The 23,671-nt window shown below is 38.7% G+C and overlaps 1 protein-coding gene across 2 annotated transcripts; it reads left to right on the top strand.

The window, feature by feature from the left end:
• pcsk6 (proprotein convertase subtilisin/kexin type 6) lies at positions 1–22,427 on the top strand. 2 transcript variants are annotated; one of them, XM_034867752.1, is made up of 21 exons: positions 5–367; positions 3,130–3,234; positions 4,479–4,589; positions 4,687–4,830; positions 5,809–5,885; positions 7,505–7,593; positions 9,107–9,279; positions 9,382–9,594; positions 10,411–10,511; positions 12,412–12,515; positions 12,661–12,778; positions 12,890–13,078; positions 13,879–14,015; positions 14,126–14,281; positions 15,753–15,855; positions 15,941–16,137; positions 17,186–17,273; positions 17,361–17,464; positions 19,420–19,549; positions 20,084–20,196; positions 21,775–22,427. In XM_034867752.1, exons 1-21 carry the CDS (start codon positions 206–208, stop codon positions 21,870–21,872), a joined length of 2,712 nt encoding a protein of 903 aa, XP_034723643.1. In that variant the 5' UTR covers positions 5–205; the 3' UTR covers positions 21,873–22,427. The 2 variants fall into 2 exon arrangements, 1 of the variants encoding a protein (XP_034723643.1); XR_004656109.1 differs by lacking the exons at positions 13,879–14,015; positions 14,126–14,281; positions 15,753–15,855; ... (4 more) ...; positions 20,084–20,196; positions 21,775–22,427 and having other exon boundaries at positions 1–367; positions 12,412–12,547; positions 12,890–13,080.
• Positions 22,428–23,671: the final 1,244 nt, after the last annotated feature.

Here is a 23,671-nt window from a genome sequence, read left to right as displayed (position 1 = left end):
GTATGTCTGTGGCATTGGCTGCAGCTGACAGCTCTGATCTGATCGCACACACAGCCCCGGTCGTTTCTACCGGAGTTTACCGGCACTGACCACAACATTATGGACATGTAACAGACTCTCCCCCCCAAAGCTGAACCATAGATCCGACACCATCTGTAGGCTATATCTCCTCAAACGAGTTTTCTTTCCTAACTTGGGAGTCAGGATGGCTTTCTTCTTGCTCCTATTTATAGCTGCTGTAAGAAGTGAGTCAGTGGCACCGAGACCTGGGACCGTTTATACCAACCACTGGGCAGTGCGGATCCCAGGGGGCCGGGGACAGGCGGACAGGATCGCTGCTAAATATGGATACATCAACTTCGGACAGGTAAGCACAGTTTAACGCTGTTGATTTGCTAATACTGTCCTACTGTCAACGAAGCATTATGTAACTGTAACCCTAACTGTTATGATCACTGGGAATATTTGAGACTAAACTAAGTCCACCTACATAAAATGTTCTATGTAGCTTTCAAAACTGTGTCTGCAGGGGAGATCTGATGAACTTATTGCCTTCTGGATATTTAAGCATACACGATTAACAAATGTTTAAAATATTTTTATTATGTATGTATTCATTGTTATCAATTCATTTATTAATAGCCTAATCTATAGCAGGGGGTCTGGGTCAGAATCAGAAATCTGAATCATAAAAAAAGTTATTGCTAAGTAGCCTACTTACAAGGAATTTTCATTGGTGCTTGGTGCATCCATACAAAAACAAAGGATTATTGCACATTAATATGAAATGAAGACTAGACTACATACAGAAACAGAAAATATATAGAAAATAAGAGAAGGAAAAGAAGATGCTGAATGGACCTTAGAGTAACTGCAACGGAGTGAGCCACCAAATTACTTTTTTGAACACTTTTTTTATAAGAGTGAAAATGATTTACATGAATCCAACATATCAAAAGCAAATATAAATCAGCCTGAAGATATTCATGGTTGTCTAACTGGCCTGTTGGGATTTCTAAGGTAGCCATCCACAGACACAGTTATTCTAAGTGTTTCATAAAATCCCTTCAACAATTATTATTTAATGCCTTAGTATAAAAGGTACCGAATGTGTAGAGGCCAGTGATGGAGTATAACTAAGTACATTTACTATACTTAAGTACAAATGTTGAGGTACTTTACTTGAGTCTTTTCTCTGCACTTTCTAATTCTACTCCGCTACATTTCAGAGAAAAATATTGTACTTTAGTTTAGTTACTAGTTACTTTACACTTTAAGATTTTTGCACATGAAACGCATGTAGTTAATAAAATCTGATGTTTTATTATAAATTAAACTACCCGACAATGCCTACAAGTCCAGCTGAAATGATCAGTTTCTAAAATGTGAGGATTTTCCTGCACCGAGTACTTTTACTTTAAATACTTTAAGCACATTATCCTGATGATACTTTTTTTATGATAATTTTCATAGCAGAACTATTACTTCATGGATGGATGGATGGCATTAGTAGCCTACTTTTACTTCAGTAAAGGACCTGAATAGATTGTTTTATTTAAGGTTACGCATGTGATGCTGTATGTCATGTTGGTAAAGTCAAACAAAAAACTTGCCACTGTCAAAGTTTGGTTGTGTTTAAGCACAAAAACTAATTGGTTAGGTTTAGAAAATGATTGTCGTTTGGGTTATAATCAGACGTTAATTTACTCCCTGAAGGTTACGCTGAATGTAGTCTTGGAGGAGGGCCTGGCTAGTCCACACAGCATTCCTGGATGGGAGAAAAATGTGCTCTGGTTTATTGGCATTTCTTTAAACCAATCACAATAGCCTCTGGAAGGAACTTGTTTTGGTGGAACATGTGTACGTTCAAAAGTGGTTTTAGTCGTGCAACAGAAAACTCAGATTGGACAGATGGTCTAGCTAGCTGTCTGGATTTACCCTGCAGAGATCTGAGGAGCAGTTAACCCTAGTCCTCAGAAATCCACCAGAGGTTAGAATTCTAACACAAAGGTAACGGACATCCAGCCGAAATGAGGCCGGAATTTCCGTCAGCACCATAGCAATCTCCGAAGTGGGGTCTAACATTTGTTTGTTAGACCCCCCCCTCCCTTTCCAAACTGCCTCCCTATGCAGAAATGTAGTGATCTTGTACTTTTTTAATTTCAGGACAGAAGCTTAGCAATGCTAACCATTGCACCGTGGACATTAAAATAGACCTAAGCTTTTTTTGGGATGTTGTATGTATTTTAGTCTTAAAGCTTTGCCCCTTTCACTGTCTGCTTTCACTTCATCAAAGTTGGAACATTTTGGTCACCTAAAAATGTCTTGTTCTGCCCACCAAGCTAGCTATATACCGCTAGCGTTAGCTGGTAACTTAAGGGAAAGTCTGACTTCTTTAAGCAAAGTAAAGCTTTGCTCCCCTCAACCACTGGAGGGCTCTGTCAAAAACGTAAAATATGAGTCGTAATTGCAGCATGTAAAAACAACCTATGGGAGTGTTTTTCAAGGTCAAGGCAGTCTTGATAAAGACGTTGTAGGTGACATTACAACATTACAACATTAGGTGCTTCTTCTTCTTTTTGGATTTTTTTGTGCTGCACCTGTAGGAATATATGGTTATAAGTGATCCATAAAACTTCATTAAAGGATTTAATAAAATTTGTAAAACAACAAGTTACAACTGATGTTCTTAATGCTTTGTTAAGGTTGCCTTACCAAAAAGTTGTAGGCTGCTAGAAACAGTAGGAGTACAGTCTGCAAAAGAGAATAACACAAGACATGTGTGGTTGAAGGAGATAGGGAGAGAATCAAGAGAGCTAGAGCATATGACTGCGGTTGTGCCAGCTGTGCACATGTGCTGAGAATCCAGATGACATTTTTTGGTGCAAAGTCAAGAGAGAAAAATAATTTATTGAGTGACCGAATTTATACAGATGGTCCAAATGTGTTTTGAATGTAGAATGCTTTGGAGAATAAGGTTTATATTTCTGTCTTTAAGTCAGACCACATCAGTGTAAAAGCCATTTAGATAAAAGCAGCTCAGATAAATAGAATATTTTGCGTTTAGCCATGGTTTTATGGTCTTGAGTTTTTGTCCTCGTCTTGATGTTGCTGTTTGTGTTCGGTCAGATAGGAAGTCTGGAGGACCATTACCATTTCCACCACAGCAGAGTGGTTCGCAGAGCGGCATACTCTTTGAAGGGCCCGCACAGCTTCATCCATATGGATCCTGAGGTGAGACCTGGATCAGTTTCTTTCAAGTGGAATCACAACACATCAGAGGAGATCTGGTCACGTGAACACACGTTTTCTCTTGTCTAAAGCCTTCCCATCAGACCTGGCAACCCTGGACATAGTTGGAGTACCACACTGGCAGCAGTTCAAATATTTCTGTAATTCTCCATTTCCCTGGTTTGTACAGTGTTGTGGAAATGCTGTATAGCTGATTTCAAAAAGATGAAACTGTGTTTTCTTTTAAATGCGTTGAAAATTTTTGTGCAGTTACAAGAAGACAGGTTCTTAAAAACAGTGGTTTTCCCAACACAGAGAAGATAAGATATATACACTAACATAGGATAAAACATTGTCTGTCCATGCAGATCCTTGCAGACTCACTCCTCTCCACTGTTTTTATTCAATTTCATAGCATATTTCTGCTTTTCAGAATTTTCTGGAATTGGAACGCCGTGGAAATAGACTACTTCTAGGCTAATGTTTAAAGAGCCTCTAGTGGACAAAATGTATAACAACAACCCCATGCTGATATTACCATTGGCAATGCATATGTGCAAAACTTAAAACAAAATTATATAATCAACTCAAAGTTTGTGCTAAGATCATTGGTCAACTTGTACACTCCTTCAAAACAACCCCACAAAAAGAGCATGCTCAGACTTGCTCACAGCATCTATTCTGATTCCATGCATGTTTTAAATAATGAATACCAGCTTTTGCTTTCTAACAGGCAATTTAGAGTCTCTCTGCTTAACAGGCTCAAGAACTCTTTTATTTATCAGTCTATCCTGTTGCTAAACCAAAATCAGTGTGCTGCCAATGCAGATCTGGATCTGAATATAACAGGAATCATGTTTTTTGTCATGTCATTTGATGCATTTTCATCTTTCGTACAATATGTGTGACAGTTGTCCAACTTTGTTTGTACATTTCTTTTAATTGAGCGGAGCTAAAATGAACACCAAATGAATTTCAGTTTAAAATGATGATTAAGTTCTAACGTATACGACTTAATAGTATGGTAAATATTATTAGGCTTAAATATAATTCCAGTATTAGAAATAATAATGAATGCAATTTGAATGGTTTTATAGAGGGAGACGGACAGCTTTGGTGTGTATGTGGGTGGAGAAATATATCAAATATATATAAAAAAAAAATATCAAAAGAGGTTTTGATATTTGTATTGGTGTGGGCTTCCATAGAAACAATGTGGCTCTGACTCTTTCTATTTCCACCCTTAGGTCGCCTGGGCTGAGCAGCAGGTAGTAAAATCAAGAGTAAAGAGGTATGTCCAAAGTGACCCAAGCTTCGTTCATTTCAATGACCCTAAATGGTCCAACATGTGGTACATTGTAAGTAAAGTGCACTGAATCATCATTCATTCTGCCATTTGCATTTTGGTGAGACAAATTAAGTAGTTTGGTGCTTGTCGTTAATTTTTCTTTACAGCACTGCAATGATAAGAGCAGCAATTGTCGCTCAGAGATGAACATTCTGCAAGCCTGGCAGAGGGGCTACACCGGCAAGAACGTGGTGGTTACCATATTGGATGACGGCATTGAGAGGAACCACCCTGATCTGGCTCAGAACTATGTATGTGTTATATATCCAACCATTTCCAAATATGGACACAGTTCAAAATCATAATACGTGCTGTGGATTTTCACTTTCACATGCCCTAAATTTGAAACCCATGTTTGGCTCCAATACCTCACAACAAAAACTGAGATATAAGCTTTAGTAAGCTAAATAAGAAAAATAATGGACAAATCTTCCGGGTCTGAAAAGTGAACCCAATGTGGAAGTGTCTAAAACCTGCATTTTATCTCATTTCCACGATTCCACTGGCTCCTAAGGAAGTCTGTTTTTAATCATTATAAAGTTTTCTTCAAAACATCACAATTTTTATTTAAAATGATGGTCTTTTTTATTTTAAAATAGACGATAAAGCAGGGTTTGCTTTAGGTGAAGAGCTACGCGCAGACCTGTCATTCAGGACAGAAACTTAGCAATGCTAACCATGGCCCTGTGGACATTAAAATAGACTTGAGCTTCTTTGGAGTGTTGTATGCATTTTAGTCTTAAAGCTTTGCCCCTTTCACTGTCTGTTTTCACTTCATCAAAATTGGAACATTTTGGTCACCTAAAAATGTCTTGTTCATCGTTCTGCCAACCAAGCTAGCTATATACCGCTAGCTTTAGCTGGTAACGGGAAAGTCTGTAAAATTTCTGTCCTGCTATACATAGTACATAGTATATTCATCTGCCTTTACCCGCCAGTAAATCTCCACTGTACGAATCGCTTCAGAAAGGATGAAAATTAGCAATTTTCCCTCTTTAGCATTTAGCGCAGCGCCATTGCAACCACAAACAACACTGGCTTGGCTGCGTCATCTTCCACAGCTCTACATTCTGGTCAAAATTAGTACTGTATGGTTTCAAAAAACAAGATGGCGATGTCCACAAACCAATGGGTGGTCACTGAAGATATGTCCATTATTTTTGCAGTCAATTGTCTCAGCCTCACCTATTTGTTGCCATTTCTTCTGTTTTCCTGTATCACTTCTCTAGGACCATCTAGCAAGTTACGATGTTAATGGAAACGACCATGACCCTACACCACGTTATGACTACCGCAATGAAAACATGTAAGAATGAATACCACAAACTTTGAAACATTCAAATTAAATATGTTCTGCAGTTCCCCCTTCTATGTCCTTTTATCATGTCTCTGTCATTTTTACATGAGGCTGATTGCCCACTGCAGCAGAGTAGTGTCAGGTAGGGTCCAGGCTCCAGGATATAGAAGTACTGAATGTCTTAGGGGGCTTCAAAAACCGACATTGTTGGATTGTTCAACAGCATCTGAAACCCCTTTTGTGAATGCAGAATCATTGTCCAAAAGTTTTTGTAACTTTCGCGTTTACTTTACTTTCAGCTGTGTGAATGTGAGAAAGGTATCTCTTAAAAATGCCCTGCCACACAAAACTGTTTTTATTTGCATTTTTTGACATTTTTAAACAGTATGTTGATATGTGTTTGTGTTATGTTGTGAATGTGAAAATGAACTGCTACCTCCTCTGTCAGCTCTAGCCACTGAAAAACAATAATAGGAGAAATCAGGCCAATTACAGCAGCTGGTAAATCTGATGTCATGCTGCCTGAGCTCATTACTATTCACGAGCTCGCCCACTTGCGCTGGGTAAAGGATGCTGATAGCCAGGCTGTCATTGGCTAGCTGTCAGCCAGTCAGAGTCAAGCAGTTTAGCTCGTTGAAAATGGAAGAGTCTTCCTGCAGGCTTACCACACTAGAAAGGCTTGAAACAAGGTAACCAGGGCATTTTCTCCACAAAAGGTGTTACAGAGTCCACGGTAGAACTTCAGACATTACCACAAAGCAATGCGGTATGTGTGGCAAGGTACCTTAAAGTTAAACTACTTCTTTCACATTTTTGTGATGGGAGAAACCATCACAATCACCATGGGATAATACATTAGATAAGAGACTTTATGAAAGTGATAAGTAAGATAATGCATGCAATAATTTCTGCTGAGCTTCTTATTGATAGGTTAGCTTCCTGTCTTTAGAAGAAATCGTCCTGCGGTTACTTGATGTTCTCTACTACTATTGTTCTCTTTAGACACATTTTCACAGACAAAATTAATTGAAAATGTTTAGGTCAAAGTTTTGGGGTTGGAACTTTTGACAAAACAAACCCAAACTCCCCAAAATCAATATTAGTACGGGCCTCAAAAATCCAGTATTGGTCCAACAAAGACTAAAGCTTTTGCATTTTTTTTCCAAATCCTCTTTTTAAAGTTCCCACATGTGAGGTAGATAGTTGTACCTTCACTTCAGTGCTGCAGAGGAAGTAATGCACCTACTTTGGGGTTGGATTCGGTCTGTTAGTATTCAAGGCCCATCCAGTGGGCCTATATCATAATGCCTACACCTTTTGATCTTCAAATCCTCCTCTTTTTCTATTCAGCAGATCTACCATAGGCTTTGAGAGCAAAAGCAACCTAAAATGTCAACAGTAAATGCCAGGTTTTGATGTCTTCCCAAGGAATCAAAGACTTCTTTTTAGCCAATTTTGTTTTAATGCTCGTACAAGAGGAAATCCATCATAGAAGAAGCAAAAGTAGTCGCCATAGTGTGTTTGTGTCTGTGATCCCACATTTGGTGTGATTCCGGATATGCCTTCTTCAAATGCCTTTGAACTTGTCAGGCTTTTGTATCTGCTCTCTTTTTTACTGCTCTCTGTAGACATGGAACTCGGTGTGCAGGTCAAGTTGCAGCAGTGGCCAATAACTCCCATTGTGCCGTTGGGATTGCCTATAATGCTCGCATTGGAGGTAGAGTTCTCTGTCTTTTTCTCAACACTTGAGCAGTCTGTCAATCCATCGCTTTGTTCCAGATAGAAATATTTCAGCAACTGGTGGATGAACTGCTATGAAACATGCAGATATTCATTGACCTTGACAGTTTAGACATTACATAGGATAACAAATAATGACTCCTAATGACTTAGTTGATCCTACTATCAATCCAACTTTAAATCGTTGTTGTATTGCAGGTAGCAGTTAGTCTGTTTTTAATATACCGGTAGTCTTGTTCAATGCTTTCTAAAGCAAATCATACAAAGATGCACTTTTTATTTTATTGTAATTGGTGTTTCACCACCAAGAAACGAACATCAGGTGTCTGCAGTGGTTGGCAAGAACTGAAATTCTGATATGATGGTTTTAAACCACATTGTACGGTGTGAGCTGGACTCAATAGTGCTAATTAAAAATATGTTTAAACTTCTAGGTAGTTTAAACCAGTAATTCACAACCTAGGGTACCTATGCCCCATTGGGTACCTCTAGAGCTCAATTAATTAAAGACGAAATGAAATTATCAGTTGTTTGGAAGAACATAGCCACATATTCTGTGACACCCGAACATTACACGTTGCAGTTATGACGAGTAAACTAGTTAGTAAACCCGCACTAATGTTTAGCTAAATTAATGAATGAATAGTAGAAATAACAAGCCAAAAGTAATAACTAAACAGTTTAAAGTTTTAGGGAAAAAATTAATTTAGCACTTAAAATTGCTAAAAGTTTAAATAGTTAGCCAACTATTTCAAACTTTAGCTAACGGTTGAAAGAATTAGCTAAAGCGGATGGACAAATGGTTGAAACATTCAGCTTCTCTGCAAGTAGTAGTAGCCTAGGAGGTTAGTAGTAGATGCATAAAATACTAAACAATATCTACTTTTATATAATGAATAGTGTCATATATTTGAACATACATTGGGAATCAATAAAGGGGTCTGTGAGTTCATCTGACAGGGCGGTGGGTAGGACCACTGGTTTAAACTGCAAAATATCCTTTATTATGAGTTACCTCTGTGTGTAAAGTCAGTATAACCACAGCGATCAGATAAAGTATCAGACAAAGATAGCGGAGTAAAATGTAAACAGCCCTACAATTTTCTGTATGGCTCCAAGCTTCATATCATATGCAAGATATCAGTGTTATTTTGTGCAGAGGGACTGTTCTTATATAGCGCTTTTCTAGTCTTAACGACTACACAAAGCGCTTTTACATAGTACAGGAACCATTCACCATTCACACACACACTGTGGCCGAGGCTGCTGTAAAGGTGCCACCTGCTCATCAGATAAACAGTCTCGGACATTCACACTCCGATTGACAATGTCGAATGACACTTCAACATGGATGCAGGGCCGGGTTCGAACCACCAACCTCTTAATTTATACACTGATTCACTGTAATGAATATGCAAGGATGACTGAAATATCGATTCCAGTTGAAATGAGTGTGTTGAATTGGGATTGATGCCGTCTCTTTGACATAGGGATTCGGATGCTGGATGGCGATGTGACTGATTTGGTAGAGGCCATGTCCGTGGGAATCCGACCGGACTACATTGACATCTACAGTGCCAGCTGGGGCCCAAAAGACGATGGCAAGACGGTGGATGGCCCAGGGCTGCTAACTAAACAGGCTTTTGAAAAAGGCATCAACAAGGTTTGAACAGCCACAAAGAAAAGAATGTCTCCGAGCAGACTTATGCATGTAAGATTGGTGTTTGAGCGGAATCACAGAAACACATCCCTGTGTGTCACACAGGGCCGCAAAGGCTTGGGGTCCATTTTTGTCTGGGCATCAGGTAACGGTGGTCGCCAGGGTGATCACTGCTCATGTGACGGTTACACCAGCAGTATCTACACCATCTCCATCTCCAGCACCACGGAGAACGGAAACAAGCCCTGGTACCTGGAGGTGTGCAGCTCCATCATAGCCACAACTTACAGCAGTGGAGAGTTTAACGAGAGGAAGATTGTAAGTACCCCGTCAATTTCAATTTCAATTCCAGTTCCACTGCTGATTGGTGTGTGTGTGTGTGTGTGTGTGTTTGTGTGTGTGACTTATATGTTCTGTTTGCTGCCCACCAATGGTTGCCAGTGGATCAGACTGGAGGGAACTGTGCATTAAAGGGGGTTTGGGGTGAAGGTGTCTATGTTTACTGTGTGTATGCATATTTATGAGGCCCTGTACAGACTATGAAAACAAATTTTCCCAGTGGACAATAAAGACTATCTATCTTTATCAACTGTAGCTCAGACAGTCAGACACATTCATAATTAATGTGACAATTCCAAACAAGTTGGTTCACCCTGTAGCATATAACTGCTTAATAAGCTGCTAACATTAAAATTTAAAAATTGAAGTTAACTTTCTGGTACAGGATATAAAATCCACTCAATAAAATTGAACTACATTGTTTAAAGATCTGATTTTGAATAAGTGTCAAATCACAACAGGAGTTATCTCAGGACACTTTACAGACAGAGTAGGTCTAGACCACCCTCTATAATTGACAAAGACCCATCAATTTCCCACGAGGAAGCATTTGGTGCGAGGAAAAACTTCCTTTTAGGGAGAAACCTCAGACAGACCCAGGCTCTTGGTGGGCGGCCATCTGGGACACAGAGACACTTATACAGATATACATGAAACGAATCATAACAGTTCTAGCAGTTGGTACACCATGGCACTTATAGTAACAATGAAGATAATCTAACTATGACTAGAAATAATACTAATAGTAAACAGTGCATATAATGGGAATTATGCTTTGTTTGTGCTGTGTTGCAGGTAACCACTGACCTGCGGCACCGGTGCACTGACGGTCATACTGGCACTTCCGTCTCTGCTCCCATTGTGGCCGGAATCATAGCTCTCGCTCTGGAGGCCAAGTCAGTCAATTTTTCTGTTTTCTGTCACAATCATCTCATTACTTTGTTCCCTATGTCACCATCTGTCTTCTGTCCTTTGTTAATGTCTGTTTAGGTCTTCTGCTGACATCGGAACTCTGTGTACTGTGCCAAGATACTCTTATCTAGAAACTACAGCTAAAAATTTAATTTCTCTGAGTTACTTACATTTTTGTTTAATTTTTTGTTTACAGGATGTTTCCCCAATTTCTCTGAGAATTTTCAGAGGTTCTGTCCTGATTGGTACTTTATGTTCCTTTTTTCCTTAGACACTCCTTAATAAACACTAAGTGTCCATGTTCCTGTGATGCTCAGACTCCTCTTAAGGGAAAATATTGTTGCCGTTATATTTTCCATTACCCGTGTGTGTGATGAAATTCACCTACAGTTTGAACTGTGACTTCAGTTTCTGCAACTCTGGCGTCAATTAAGTTGCGCACAATTTTTTGACCATTCAACCGCAGCACTCTCTCTCTCCTTTCGTCCGTCTCTCAAGACTTACCTACCCTGTCTGTGGCACTCAGCTCCAAGCCCATTGGTTCCTCAATGGAAATCTTTTTTTTTTTAAATTAGCTTAGTAAAATGCTCATTTGTGTTTTAAAACTGCATCTCTGTGACACAGATGAATAAACTCTATCAGGCTTAGATATACACAATCAGGGTTGCCATATGGGGGGGGGGAGTTAGGACAATTTCAAGGGCCCATGAGTGACAGGTGCCCCAAAAAATAGGTAAAAGCTAAGATAAAATTATTCAAGTAACCCAATATGATTTTTTTTTTTTCATGGGGCCCAATTGCACACAATTCTTGTAAGTGGTTTTCATGACATTCAATAACAATGAGAAAAAACATCAAATATCCAAAACAATCGTTTTAGCTTTAGGTTGCTTTTGCATCTGAGCTGGTTTGGTCAATTATATCCATGTTTGGACTGGTGTGAAAGCTCATCCAAACTCTTGTGCGGATCAAAAAAACTAACTCTGGTCTGCTTGAAAGCGGGGGGGGGGGGGTCTCGGAGCTCTTCCAAGTGAACAAGAAGTCGGTTCACTTCAGATGAGAACGCCATCCGACCCAAATACAGGAAGTAAACCAGAAGCAGACAATTTACTAGCCTGCAGTTTCAACCTTGAACACAATTTACAGACTTCTACAGCGGCTTGAGAAAGTTTAAACACCCATGCTGTCATTGATTATAAAGAGGAATAAAAAACATCTTTTGGAAATTGATCTTTATGCCTTGATTAAAAAAAGTAAAATAGGAATATCCAACCATTTAAGGACACCAATTTTCTTTGTGAATGAATAATGTATTGTAAATAAATAAAAGTTCTTCCTAGAAATACAGGGGGCATAAGTATGCACACCCCTATGTTAAATTCCCATAGAGGCAGGCACATTTCTATTTTTAATGGCCAGTTATTACATGGATCCAGGATACTATGCATCCTGATAAAGTTCCCTTGGCCTTTGGAATTAAACTAGCCCCATATCATCACATGCCCTGCGCCCTACATAGAGAAAGGCTTGGGGAACTTTCCGTAAGATCATCTTTCAATGCAAATCAAACCAGCTATTAAGATAACTGAAATAAAACCATGCCAATCTCTATGTATGGTGAAAGGTATGTGATGAGGAGGGGTATTTTTTATTCAAGTAATGAAGCGATCAAGATTAACATAAAACTTGGCCGGAATTTTCCTTTAACAATGAATGGTTTCTTGCCTCTTCTTGTATTTGTGTATCTCCATGTGGGAATGTACTGTAAAGTTGACCAATTGAACAAGCCAAGTTTGATTGACTTGTCATAACAATGAAACAAAGCTAAAGGCAAAGTGGCTCTGACTGGCCAGTGGAGATGAACAGTCTCTTTGGTTTCTACAGCCTTCTACTGACATGGAGGGATGTGCAACATCTTCTGGTGAAAACATCTAGACCAGTCCACCTGAAAGCTGATGACTGGAAGACCAATGCTGCAGGATTCAGAGGCACACTGCATTCTACTTCTTACACTTGCATAGTACATTGACTGTTTTATATTATTTATATTAAATTGTATTCACTGTAGCCTCGGACTGAGATGATTATAAAAAGCCTCAATATAATCCTTCCTTACGTTGTCTTTTCTCCCAGTCAGCCATTTGTATGGCTTTGGCCTGGTGGATGCAGAGGCCATGGTGCTGGAGGCCATGAAGTGGAGGACTGTTCCGGCTCAGCACACCTGCAGTCATACGCCCGAGCGACGCACCAGGTGAGGGAAATTGCAGACAGGTAGCTGATCGCAAACCTGCTGCAGCAATGAAACTGCAATTCCTATAGTTATCATGTAATTGCATAATGCTTATACTGATGGCTGTCCCAGGCACATCCATGCTGGCCAACGTCTAAACTCCAGCATTAGCACTACTGGATGCTCAGAAAAGCATGAGCAGCATGTGGCTTACCTGGAGCACGTGGTGGTCAAGGTCCTGATTGTACACCCGCGGCGAGGAGACCTGGAGATCAACCTGATCTCTCCGTCTGGGACCAGGTCACAACTACTGGCCAACAGGTGAGAGCTACACTCTACACACCACTCAACTTCATCTGCAGTGGTTCGGACAGTTTTCAATATATTCTGCCGTACCTGAAAACAGTTCACAGTAAGGTTTGTGAATCTAAATACAAATCAAGGAATCGGATTGTGGTTTACCTGCTAGCGGTGTCCTGCTCTTTGTTGATATTCACAGAGCATTTTTTGTTGGTGCTCTTCGAAATATGTTTTTGAAACAAACGATAGAAAAATATCTTTTGAAATGTAGATTTCTTCTTTTTTTTTTTTACTGTAATCTTTTGGGGAATTCACTGTTCTGGTAGTGCCGTGATAAAACCAAAGAGTTCTCTTTAGTCTCAACAAGTCTGAATCCCTTGGAGTGCCTATAATAAAACGCTGTATAAATGTAATGAATTATTATCAAGTTGAAACAAACAGAAAGCAAAGTCTGTGATAAATGGTCAGAGAAGGCTGTGTATTATGTAATCATTATTATACTTAGATTGTGTAAAAGTATAGCAGATGGACAAGCACTGACACGCAAACAATTTTATAAAGGATGTTTTAGGTCGCCAAAGTACATCACATGTAAATATTACAGTGCAAAGAGCTTTTAAGTGGTAATTTAAGCCATTATCATGGAGCTTTTATCTTCTCAACTTTCAAAAAAGGAAAATCCCGCACACTGCTCTCGCTGTGTCTTGGTGATGCTGCCTAATTTTTTCCAAGTTTGTGCTACATTTCCAAAGCACATGCACAATAGAATTGTTGTTTCAACCTTCCTCGTGTTTCATTTCACCTCACTGTTATGCTCACAGGTTGTTTGACAGTTCCAATGAGGGCTTCAGGAACTGGGAGTTCATGACAGTTCATTTCTGGGGTGAGAAGGCAGAGGGCACATGGACTCTGGAGATTGTTGACTCTCCATCGAAGCTTCGCAACGCCGAGGTGATGGGTAAGGTCCAACTGCACAATCAGCACACTCAGGCATTAGATGTCCCATTACAGTTAATGTTGGTGTCCTTATCCAGAGCATCCTAACATTCTTATTGTTCCTTGGCACAGGGAACCTGAAAGAATGGACACTGGTCCTTTATGGCACATCTCTGAACCCTTACCAGCCCAGCAGTGCTCAGCACTCTGGTTCGAGGATGGTGCCGACCCCAGCCACGGACGACATCCTGGAGGAACCTGAGATGGAGGAGGAAGACGAGTACAATGGTGAGAGATTTAAATAAGTCCCACTTATTTACATATGTGCTTGCGCATTGCGTCAATGACAATAAAATTGAATTGAATTGTTCCTAACTTTCCTAACAATATATAATACTGTAGTTGTGGTGTGAATAAAAAAAGACTGAACCTATAAAGCTTTAGTGCGCAAATATTTTATATTAAAGGTGACCTATTACATAGCGATTTTAGGTTCATACTTGTATTTTGTTTTTGTACTTGAGCATGTTTACATGCTTTAATGTTCCAAAACCCTTTATATTTATCATACTGCACATGGCTGCTGCTCCTATAGTCACCCATTGTATGAGACTAGGGCTGCAACTAAAAACTATTTTAAAAATCGATTAATCTGTCCATTATTTTTGTAATCAATCTATGAATCTGACAAAAAAAAAAATATATATTTTATTTAGTATCAATTCATTTCTAACCCTTTATTCAAAATCATTCACAGTGCCAATAATATTCAGAAAGTGCACAAACAGGTTTCTCCTTAAACATCTCAGGGCTGTTATAGTAATATTAAAAAAAAAAAGTATGTGGTATGTGTAATAGCAAAAGTTTCATCAACTCAATACATCCATACATACATACAGTACTTGTTGTTTTAGTTACTATTTGTGTAAAGGTAAGTAACCCAAGGAGCGGATACAGACAACGCACACACACACACACGCACACACACACACACACTCAAGTTCACTTGAAGCTTATTCATCAAATTATTACTATCAAGTATGGGACAAAGCACAGAATATATAAATGACAACAGATTGAAAAACGAATAGGCGAAAAAAGGCGAGTGAATAAAAACATGGCTTTAGTCTTGAAAACTATACCACCCCTGCTTTATATTAACGAGGAAATACGTTACGTTTTTCACTTCATAACGGAACAAAAGTAGGATTCTTTAGTGTTTGCTTTCTGCTGTTGAACCCCCTTCCTCCTCATCAAGGACAAATGTACATTTTAGGTGCTGAGTATTCACTGTGGTGCTCCCGTGCCATGCCATGTCGGTTTCTAAACAAAGTACTACACAACCGGACATGTCCCAGTAGTAATGTGACCTGAAAGTGGGATGAAAAGCATGCAACTACTCAATAGTTAGCAATATGCTAACTTTAGATTGTAATCTAAACTTCTGAATCAAACACTACCCAACCATACATGATTCAGCAGTAAGGCCAGTAATGTATTGCTATTATCTTTGTTTCTCAGTATTTACAAGATTTTGTAGTCCGGTGACATTTGGACGCTGAAGCTCGAGTCAGTTTATGTCACTGCTGAGAAAAGAAAACTGCACCATTCAGGAGAAGAAGGGGACATAAGAATTATAAGATAATTACCTTTTCTGAAGAGACATGTTTTTTTAATCCTCCAAACCAAAGATATTTTCTTAAGATGTCTAAAACTAGTGTTAGAGCGTTGAGCATAATCATAATGTTGCGTTCATTAGGGCCATGCCACAGTGAGTGTGGAGACCAGGGCTGTGACGGACCAGATAAGGACCACTGTCTCAACTGTGTCCACTTCAGCTCAGGCAGCTTGAAAAGTGGCAGGTAAGAGTGGATAGAATGAAGTAAGACCAGACAAGTGGCAAGTCCATATTGTGCTGTCAACTGTCTTTGCACCATCTGTGTACAGAGCCTGTGTGAGCCACTGTCCACTGGGACACTACGAGGACACAGCAGCCCGTCGCTGTAGACGCTGCTACAAAGGCTGTGAGAGATGTGTAGCCCGGTCAGCTGGTGATTGTCTCTCCTGTCGAAGAGGCCTGTTTCTCAATACACTCAACTCCAGCTGCATTTATACATGTCCCCCAGGTTACTTTGCTGATGAAAGTAAGTCAACACATCCACAGTGTAATCTGAACTCAGTTGACCTTTTATGAAATATTTGATTTGTACCTGGCATGTAGATCAGTACAACATTTTTTAGCTACATGGGCCGTTCTTATACAGTATATTCTTATACAATATATAGTTGTTAAGAATCGAAGGGATGTGTTGAAGGGTGTGTGTGGTTATTGAGTTATAAAATCGGGCTTCATCTAGGTTGAATGTTTGTAACACACACACACTGAGATTTTTTAATCTCCCCTACCTAAAAGTAACTCTAAAACTATCCCTTAAACTCATGTTTTTGTTCCTTATCCATTTTAGCAAGCTAGTTAGCATCAGTAATAAGTTGGTGAGGAGGGACTGATTACTTACATTTAGTGCAATTTTAATTTATTTTATTTAGGGTAAATTGTAAATTTGTATGGTGTCAAATCATAACCCAAGTTATCTCAGAACACTTTAAAGCTAGAGTAGATCCAGAACACTATAATTTACAGAGACCTAACAATTACCTGATAAGGAAAGCTTTCTTTTTTCACAGTCAGAAACCTCACACAGAACCTGACTCTTGGTGGGGGCCATACATAAATATATAATACAGACATAATACTTATAGCAGTGGGTATAATAAAATGACATGATGAACAGTGGCAGTTATAGTAAAGATAATGATAATAGAACTATGAATTAATAATAGTAGTAGCATCAGTGCAGGGCGTAGCAGGGCATAGAGCAGGACCACAATCCAAAGGAAATCTGAGAGCAGCAAAGCACAAATTACTTTTATATAAAATCACTATGATTGGAAGTAAGGAGAGAAGATTCCACACAGACAAACCCCACCAAGTCCAAGGTAATTCCAGCACAAATGGCCTAAAACGGTCTGTGAAGAATTTATTCCATTTCCTGGTGGCCTGGTAATAAAGAGTTGGAGCCCCACTACGGGTACGCTGATTCAGAGGTAGGTTTGACATTTAAATGGTTAAGAAAATCCTAATGTAGTTATTTTCACCACTGTACTGTTGGTTTTGCATGCTGTCCTTGCCAGATCAGAGACAGTGTCTGAAGTGCCATAACACGTGTATGAGATGCCTGAGGTATGCAGACAGATGCACTGCCTGCAGTGAAGGCTACAGGTATGGAAACATTGGGTTAAACTTCCCTTTATATATTCACACTTTGGTTCAAAACAAAGTGTTGTAATGTATTGATTTTTTTTTTAGTCTGGCAGGGATGACTTGTGTTCCTGAATGCACCAATGGGACCTTTTTCCATTTGGAAGAGATGACCTGCAGCCCATGCCATTCCTCTTGTAAGACGTGTACAGGTCAGTGTGTTTGCCACATGTGCGAAGTTTCTACAATGCCCTCATAGAAGTCACTGAACTAACACAACAAATGATGCAAATGATAACTCAAAAATCTGAGGTAAACGACAAATGTTGCCTAGCAGACAGGGTTGAAGAAATGTACAGTAGGAACACGTGTGAATATATTTTGGTAACACTTTATAATCAGCATACAAATCCTAGAGTTAAGTAATGTTTCACTAATGCATGATTCATAATGATTTAATGCATTAATTATTGCGGGATACATCATGAATATGTGTTGCTCACCATACCCGCAACCAGAGGAGGAAGTTAGTTTCTCAAGTTAAAGTAGTGTTACTTTAAAGACATTTAACTCAAGTAAAATTAAGTACTTAAGTACAAATTTACCTGAGAAAACAGTAGATAAGTCTAAATGTTCTCTGAGTACACAATACTCTGTTGCATTTTGCAAGTACTTAAGTAAAAGTAAAATACAGATTTTTACCAACTTAAACACTCAAAGTACTTGTACACAAAAAAACAACTAAGTTACAATAACGAGAGTAAATGAAATTGGTTACTTCCACCTCTGCGATTAACAAATAATCCAGTCACTATGACTTCATGTGATTAGTACACACTTAATATAATCAATTAAGGAATGTTGTTTAACAGTTTGTTCATACATTAATTGATATGCAACCAAATTAACAGTATCCTACCTATTCTCACAGAACTATGAAGCTATTTTTTTGTTTTATCTAACTGGTCGTCAGATGCAAACATGTACATGTTGTTGCACCAAACCAAAATCATCTAGCAGGTGCCAATGGACAAAATGGAGGAGAATAGTAAGGAATTGAGAAAAATAGCTCAATATTTCTAGGGGAACTAGGGATGCACCAAACCGAGAATCACATATTGCACAGCAGACTATGGTCCAGGTAGATCATTTTCTGAAATATAGAGGTTTTTCTATTCTTTTAATATGCCAATTACAACTTTATTTTTCACAAAACACCCTGACTCCTCCAAACCTCAGAGAACACAGATGGGATTAGTTTGAATTTGCACAAACTTTTGGACATGAGAAGAAATGTTACTCAAACATTTGAAATATAACAGTCCAGGGGTTTATTAATAAATTAAAATGATTCATGTATTATTGATGTGAATGAGCATCATGCACGTTTAAGAAGGTTACATCCTCAACAAAAAATGCAAAAGAGGAAGGAAGAAGAATTATGTTACATAATTACATACAAAAGTGGATCTAAAACAGAATAAATACAAAGCAATACAGAATGCATAAAAGCCTTATTGCAACATATTCCTTGATTTTTTCATTTTGGATTGAAATGTTTACATAAAGACATGTCAGGCATATAGATTCAGAAAAAGATAGAAATAGGTGCATAAACATTCACCAAAATGCAGAAAATAAAGTGTTAAATGCTAAAGCATTTCAAGGGGTGGACAAGACCCTAACTCTAACCCCTTGGATCTTGAGACAGGATATACATTGGCCTAGTCAACATTAATTTTTCCCATTTGTGGGCCTGGCATAATGTTGCCTATTCTTTTTGTTACAATTAAAATTAAAATAACAAAATGCAGTGCTGTGGACGTTGTTTACTTCATTAATGTGTTTACTGTGGTTATGGACTGAGGATGGGAGGAGGATTCAGTTCGGTTCGGTTCAGGGTTTGGTTGAATCTTAGTGGAAACAGTGGGTTCAGTATTTGGCAGAACCCCAAAAATCTGGGTTAGGTGCATCCCTCATGGGAATAGGCACTGCTCTGCTTTCAGAGAACCTGAGCATATGTGGCTGCATAAAGTAAAACGTATGTGAACTTACACCACTTAAGTGTGAATGAATCACATAAAGTCATAGTGACTTGATTATTTGTTATCGTAAGCAACAGGAATTAAGCAAAAAACAATACATTTAATATGTGTGTATTTCCCAGGACCAGGTAAGGAGGAGTGTATTCAGTGTGCCGAGGGCTACCTGCAGCAGGAGTGGAGGTGTGTGGAAGCCTGTACTCATGGCTACTACTCTGGAGAGGCCGCAGGAGTCCCTCATCAGATGTGTCACAGGTGGGTGATTGATCACTGCTTCATCCCTGGATCATTTTAACATGTTTGTCTTACAACAGTCTTTACAAATACAAATTTGACACTAAATCAAGACTAAAACCCAGGTAACATAAATGCACAACAAAAACACTAAAAGAACCTAAGGAACACGCTTAAATTATTACAGGAACCTTTAATAACACATTCCCATGAGCCTTTGCATGGCAGTGCAGAACAGTCAGTGATGTATAATGACGTATGATGCTTCTCAGCTGTATAACTTAAAAGCCTTTAAAATCTAAACCTTGGATTGTTCTTATATTGCAGTTAAATTACAAGTATACACCTGGCACGTTCTGGTGCAAAGGCAAAGGTATACGCCAGCTTCAGTCGTATCTTTTATTTAAAAATAATGATAATTTTACTGCTCGAGTACCCCCAAGCAACTCTCTTTATAAAGGAAGGAAGGAACTTAACTAAGCAGGTGTTTATTTAGGATAGGATGATTCCAGCTCTGTTCTACTGATTTTTTTTCGTCTGGCTTTGTCTCTCAAGGTGTGAGGAAAACTGCCTGAGCTGCAGTGGAGCCGGACCAACTTGCACCAAATGCAAAGAGGGTTTTAGTCTGGTCAGCAGGACTTGTGTTGTGAATGCATCCTGTAATAACGGTGAGTTTGAAATTATTACCCACATCAACTTCATTACCATAGGGTGATGTTCTACTGACAATACCTAGACCCTATGTTCCCATGTTTTTGTGTCTACGTGACTAATGGGAACAACAATTTTTGAAATTGGTCCAATTTTAAGCAAGACAAAACAAGCTACCATGTAACGGTCATGAGTAATTGCACACATTCAGTTTCATCTTCAATCAGATCTGAACACATTATGGAAAGGATCCCTACAGAGATAGACCTTCAATCAAGATCCTTTTTGTTTAAAATTAAACATCCCTGCAATAGCTATCCCCAAACTCAACAGACCCTGTTAAATGAACAGTTTGCATTATAAAATATGCTTTATTCAAAACCAACAGAAACAGAATAAAACTAATAAAATCTTTCTTGGTTTGTTTCTTTTGTTATATTGAAAATATGCTAGCGCTATACACGCTAAAAGTAGTGTTTCTTTACATAGAGTCTGGTGAGTTTGGTGATGGTGATTTTTGAGCTGTTTCAGGTGAAACTAAAATGATTAAACTCTTTAAACTCTGTAGCGATCATTTGCATAATGTTGCCAGACACTTAGAATAATGATCTGAGCCTTTTAGTGGATGGAAATTTACGCTGCACAAATGCCCCGAGTGGTTTACTGGCATGGCCTGCAGTGGTCTTGTTAAATACGGGACTCATTTCCAAAAATGTTTTTACCATCAGTCATTTAGACACAAAAACATGAAAAAACAGCGTCCAGGTTGAAAAAATACTAAAGTTAATTTTCTCTTAGGTATGAACAAAGTAGTGGTCGTCATTTTTTTTTTTTTAGCAACTACGTTTATGTTCAACCATTCCCTTCATTTCTGTCACTGTTTTGCTCTGCTCTGATGACGCGTCAATGGAAGCTGTACATTGTTGTTTCAGGACCTCTAATATGACTACTTACACTGCCATAGGGTTCCGTTTTTGTCTGCTGATATCTGACAGCAGGACTCAATTCTATTCCCTAAAAAATAAGGAAAAAATAATCACATATACTATATATTAGAGTTGTACCAATATCTGTATCTGAAATGCCTCCGAAACCACATTAAAAGGTGGTATCGCTATCGGTGTGTATGTGAAACTATGCAACAAAAACCCTCAAAAAAATTGATCTTAAAGGATTTCCTTAATATTAGTTTTTCAATATGACTGCCTTTCAAACTTGATAATCAAAGCAAGTTGTATTGCATTCCTTCTGTGTCTGTATTTGTTCATGTTTCACAAAGAGTTTAACCTGAGCCAGGCCCTGCAACAATGATAGAAACCATATCACATCTGTACAGGATTATGCAGCTGTATAACACACATACACACACACACACATAGACATATATATATACTGTGTATTTTCTTTGTTTCGCACTGGTATCAGCCAATTTGCAAGGTATCTGAATCAGTATCACAAAGGAAATAATTGTATTGGAACATCTCTAATAAATATCATAGAATTGATTTGACTTGGCTTTTGGAACATTCAGCACATAAAGAGGTTTTGATTTCTTGAAGCTGATTCTGTCCTTGTGCTCCGATGTGTCTTGCCAGCTGACGAGGTGTTCTGTGAGATGGTCAAGTCCAACCGTCTCTGTGAGAAGAAGCTTTACCGTCAGTTCTGCTGCCGGACCTGTCTGATGAACGGATGAGGAGCCAAACACCACCCACACCTCCTCTCTCACTCTCAATCTGTCTGAAGAAGACACAACAAGTGGAGTGTTACCATTTTGTCAAACCTACTGTACGTCTGTTACAAACATCCACAAAGAACTAAAGTTACTCTTCATTTCTAAAGGGTATTCAACTTTTATTCAAATGGTGGATGTCTTACTTTGGAACGATCTTTTGTTATATGTTTGCAGGTTTCATTTCCATAAAGCATTTTTTAAACGGCAGTATGTGAAATGTGTATAAATATTCTGTACTTAACATGAATGGCATTAACCATGTACCAAACTGCATTATAATGCATGTGCATTTTACAATAGGAAGTTTAACTGCTTTTAATCAAAGATAGTAAAGTATGGAGCGGCCACCTTTATTTCTTTATTTCACTTTCAATGCCATTTCATGATCTCAGTTTAAAGTTCTGAGCTAATGTCCATTTCCCTTCTGTTTCAATGCGTTTTTTATTTTGAGCTGAATATTTTCAGCTCAAATAAAATGTAACTAATAAAGAACACTAAGCCTCTAAAGTCCATGTGCTGCCTCTGTCTTCTATTACAGTGACGGCTTGATATGATGCTACAGTTTATTATCACTTTTCCCCATGCTAGGTGGGATATTATTAGCAGTATGGAGCGTTTGAACATCTCTGAGCTCATTTTTTTTCACTCTCACTGCTCTCATCAGCGTCATTTTCAGCAGACAGCTGTTTTTACTGAAGAAAACTCTCTGATACACTCACCATGTAACCTGAAATGTTGTGATGTGTGGGAACTGAACATAACTGAGTGACACGGCAAGGCCTGGAAGAAACAACAAGCCCCTAGTCTTAAGAATTGAAAAGTAAAAAATAACCTTACTAAGATAACAGGATTAATTCTATGCAAATGCTGTAATGCAGAAAAAAGAGAGTTTCTCATTCTCAGTCTGTGCCTCACTCCGGCCATTCAAAACACTTCCTATGCAGCGCTGATTTGGGTTTAGTGCGAAACACGCAGGGTCTGAAATTAACACCTGACCACCTGCCAAAATGTAACAATTGGCGGGTAACACTGCCAATCCAATGACAATTGAGTGATTAATCAGTTTTTTTGCAACTGTTGTTCTATTACAGTTCAAAGAAGTCTGCCATTTTGTTTGATTTTAGCAAATAATGTGGCGGCACATTACTGTTCATGAGGTCAGCTGTAACAAACAACCAACAAACAGATGAGCATGAGTCAAAGAAAAGGAAAAGAAGACGTTTTAATACAAATTGGACAATTGGTGACAACGGCAAGGTCGGTGAGGGGCTGATTTATGACAGCGGTACAGAACAAATGCACTAGAGTGAATGTCATGTGTACAGCTCAGAAAGCAAAGTCAAAGCCTTCTGTAATCGAGACTAAAAACGTAACATTAGAAGCAATTAAGGACCACAAGTCATCAAAATGCCACTGACCTCCATGAAAGCAGCGCAGTTGGAGAGGGTGTGACTGCTGTTTCGGAACGTTCATTTGATTCCTATTTTTTACCTTTATGAGGCATAAAAAACTTGCTGGTAAAAAGTCATGTTTTTAAATCCACCACCTAATCCCCGTCAAAAAATTTAACTTCAGGCCCTGGAAACACGCCACAGGTGACATATTTACTGTGCTTTGCTGAAATCATTCAGAGCTTAAGTGTGGGAAACTCAACCCGGGTGCTGCCAACGCCGTGACTGTCACTATCAATGTTAATATTATAAATAAGCAATGTTTTTCCAATTGTTGGTTGTGCACAATCAAGTTATCCTTATTTTTTT

This window comes from Etheostoma cragini, chromosome 1 (genome assembly GCF_013103735.1).
Source record: "Etheostoma cragini isolate CJK2018 chromosome 1, CSU_Ecrag_1.0, whole genome shotgun sequence".
In the NCBI taxonomy this organism is placed as follows: Eukaryota; Metazoa; Chordata; class Actinopteri; order Perciformes; family Percidae; genus Etheostoma; species Etheostoma cragini.
The sequence above is the reverse complement of the archived record's forward strand: the minus strand, read 5'-3'. Positions and strand labels throughout refer to the sequence as shown.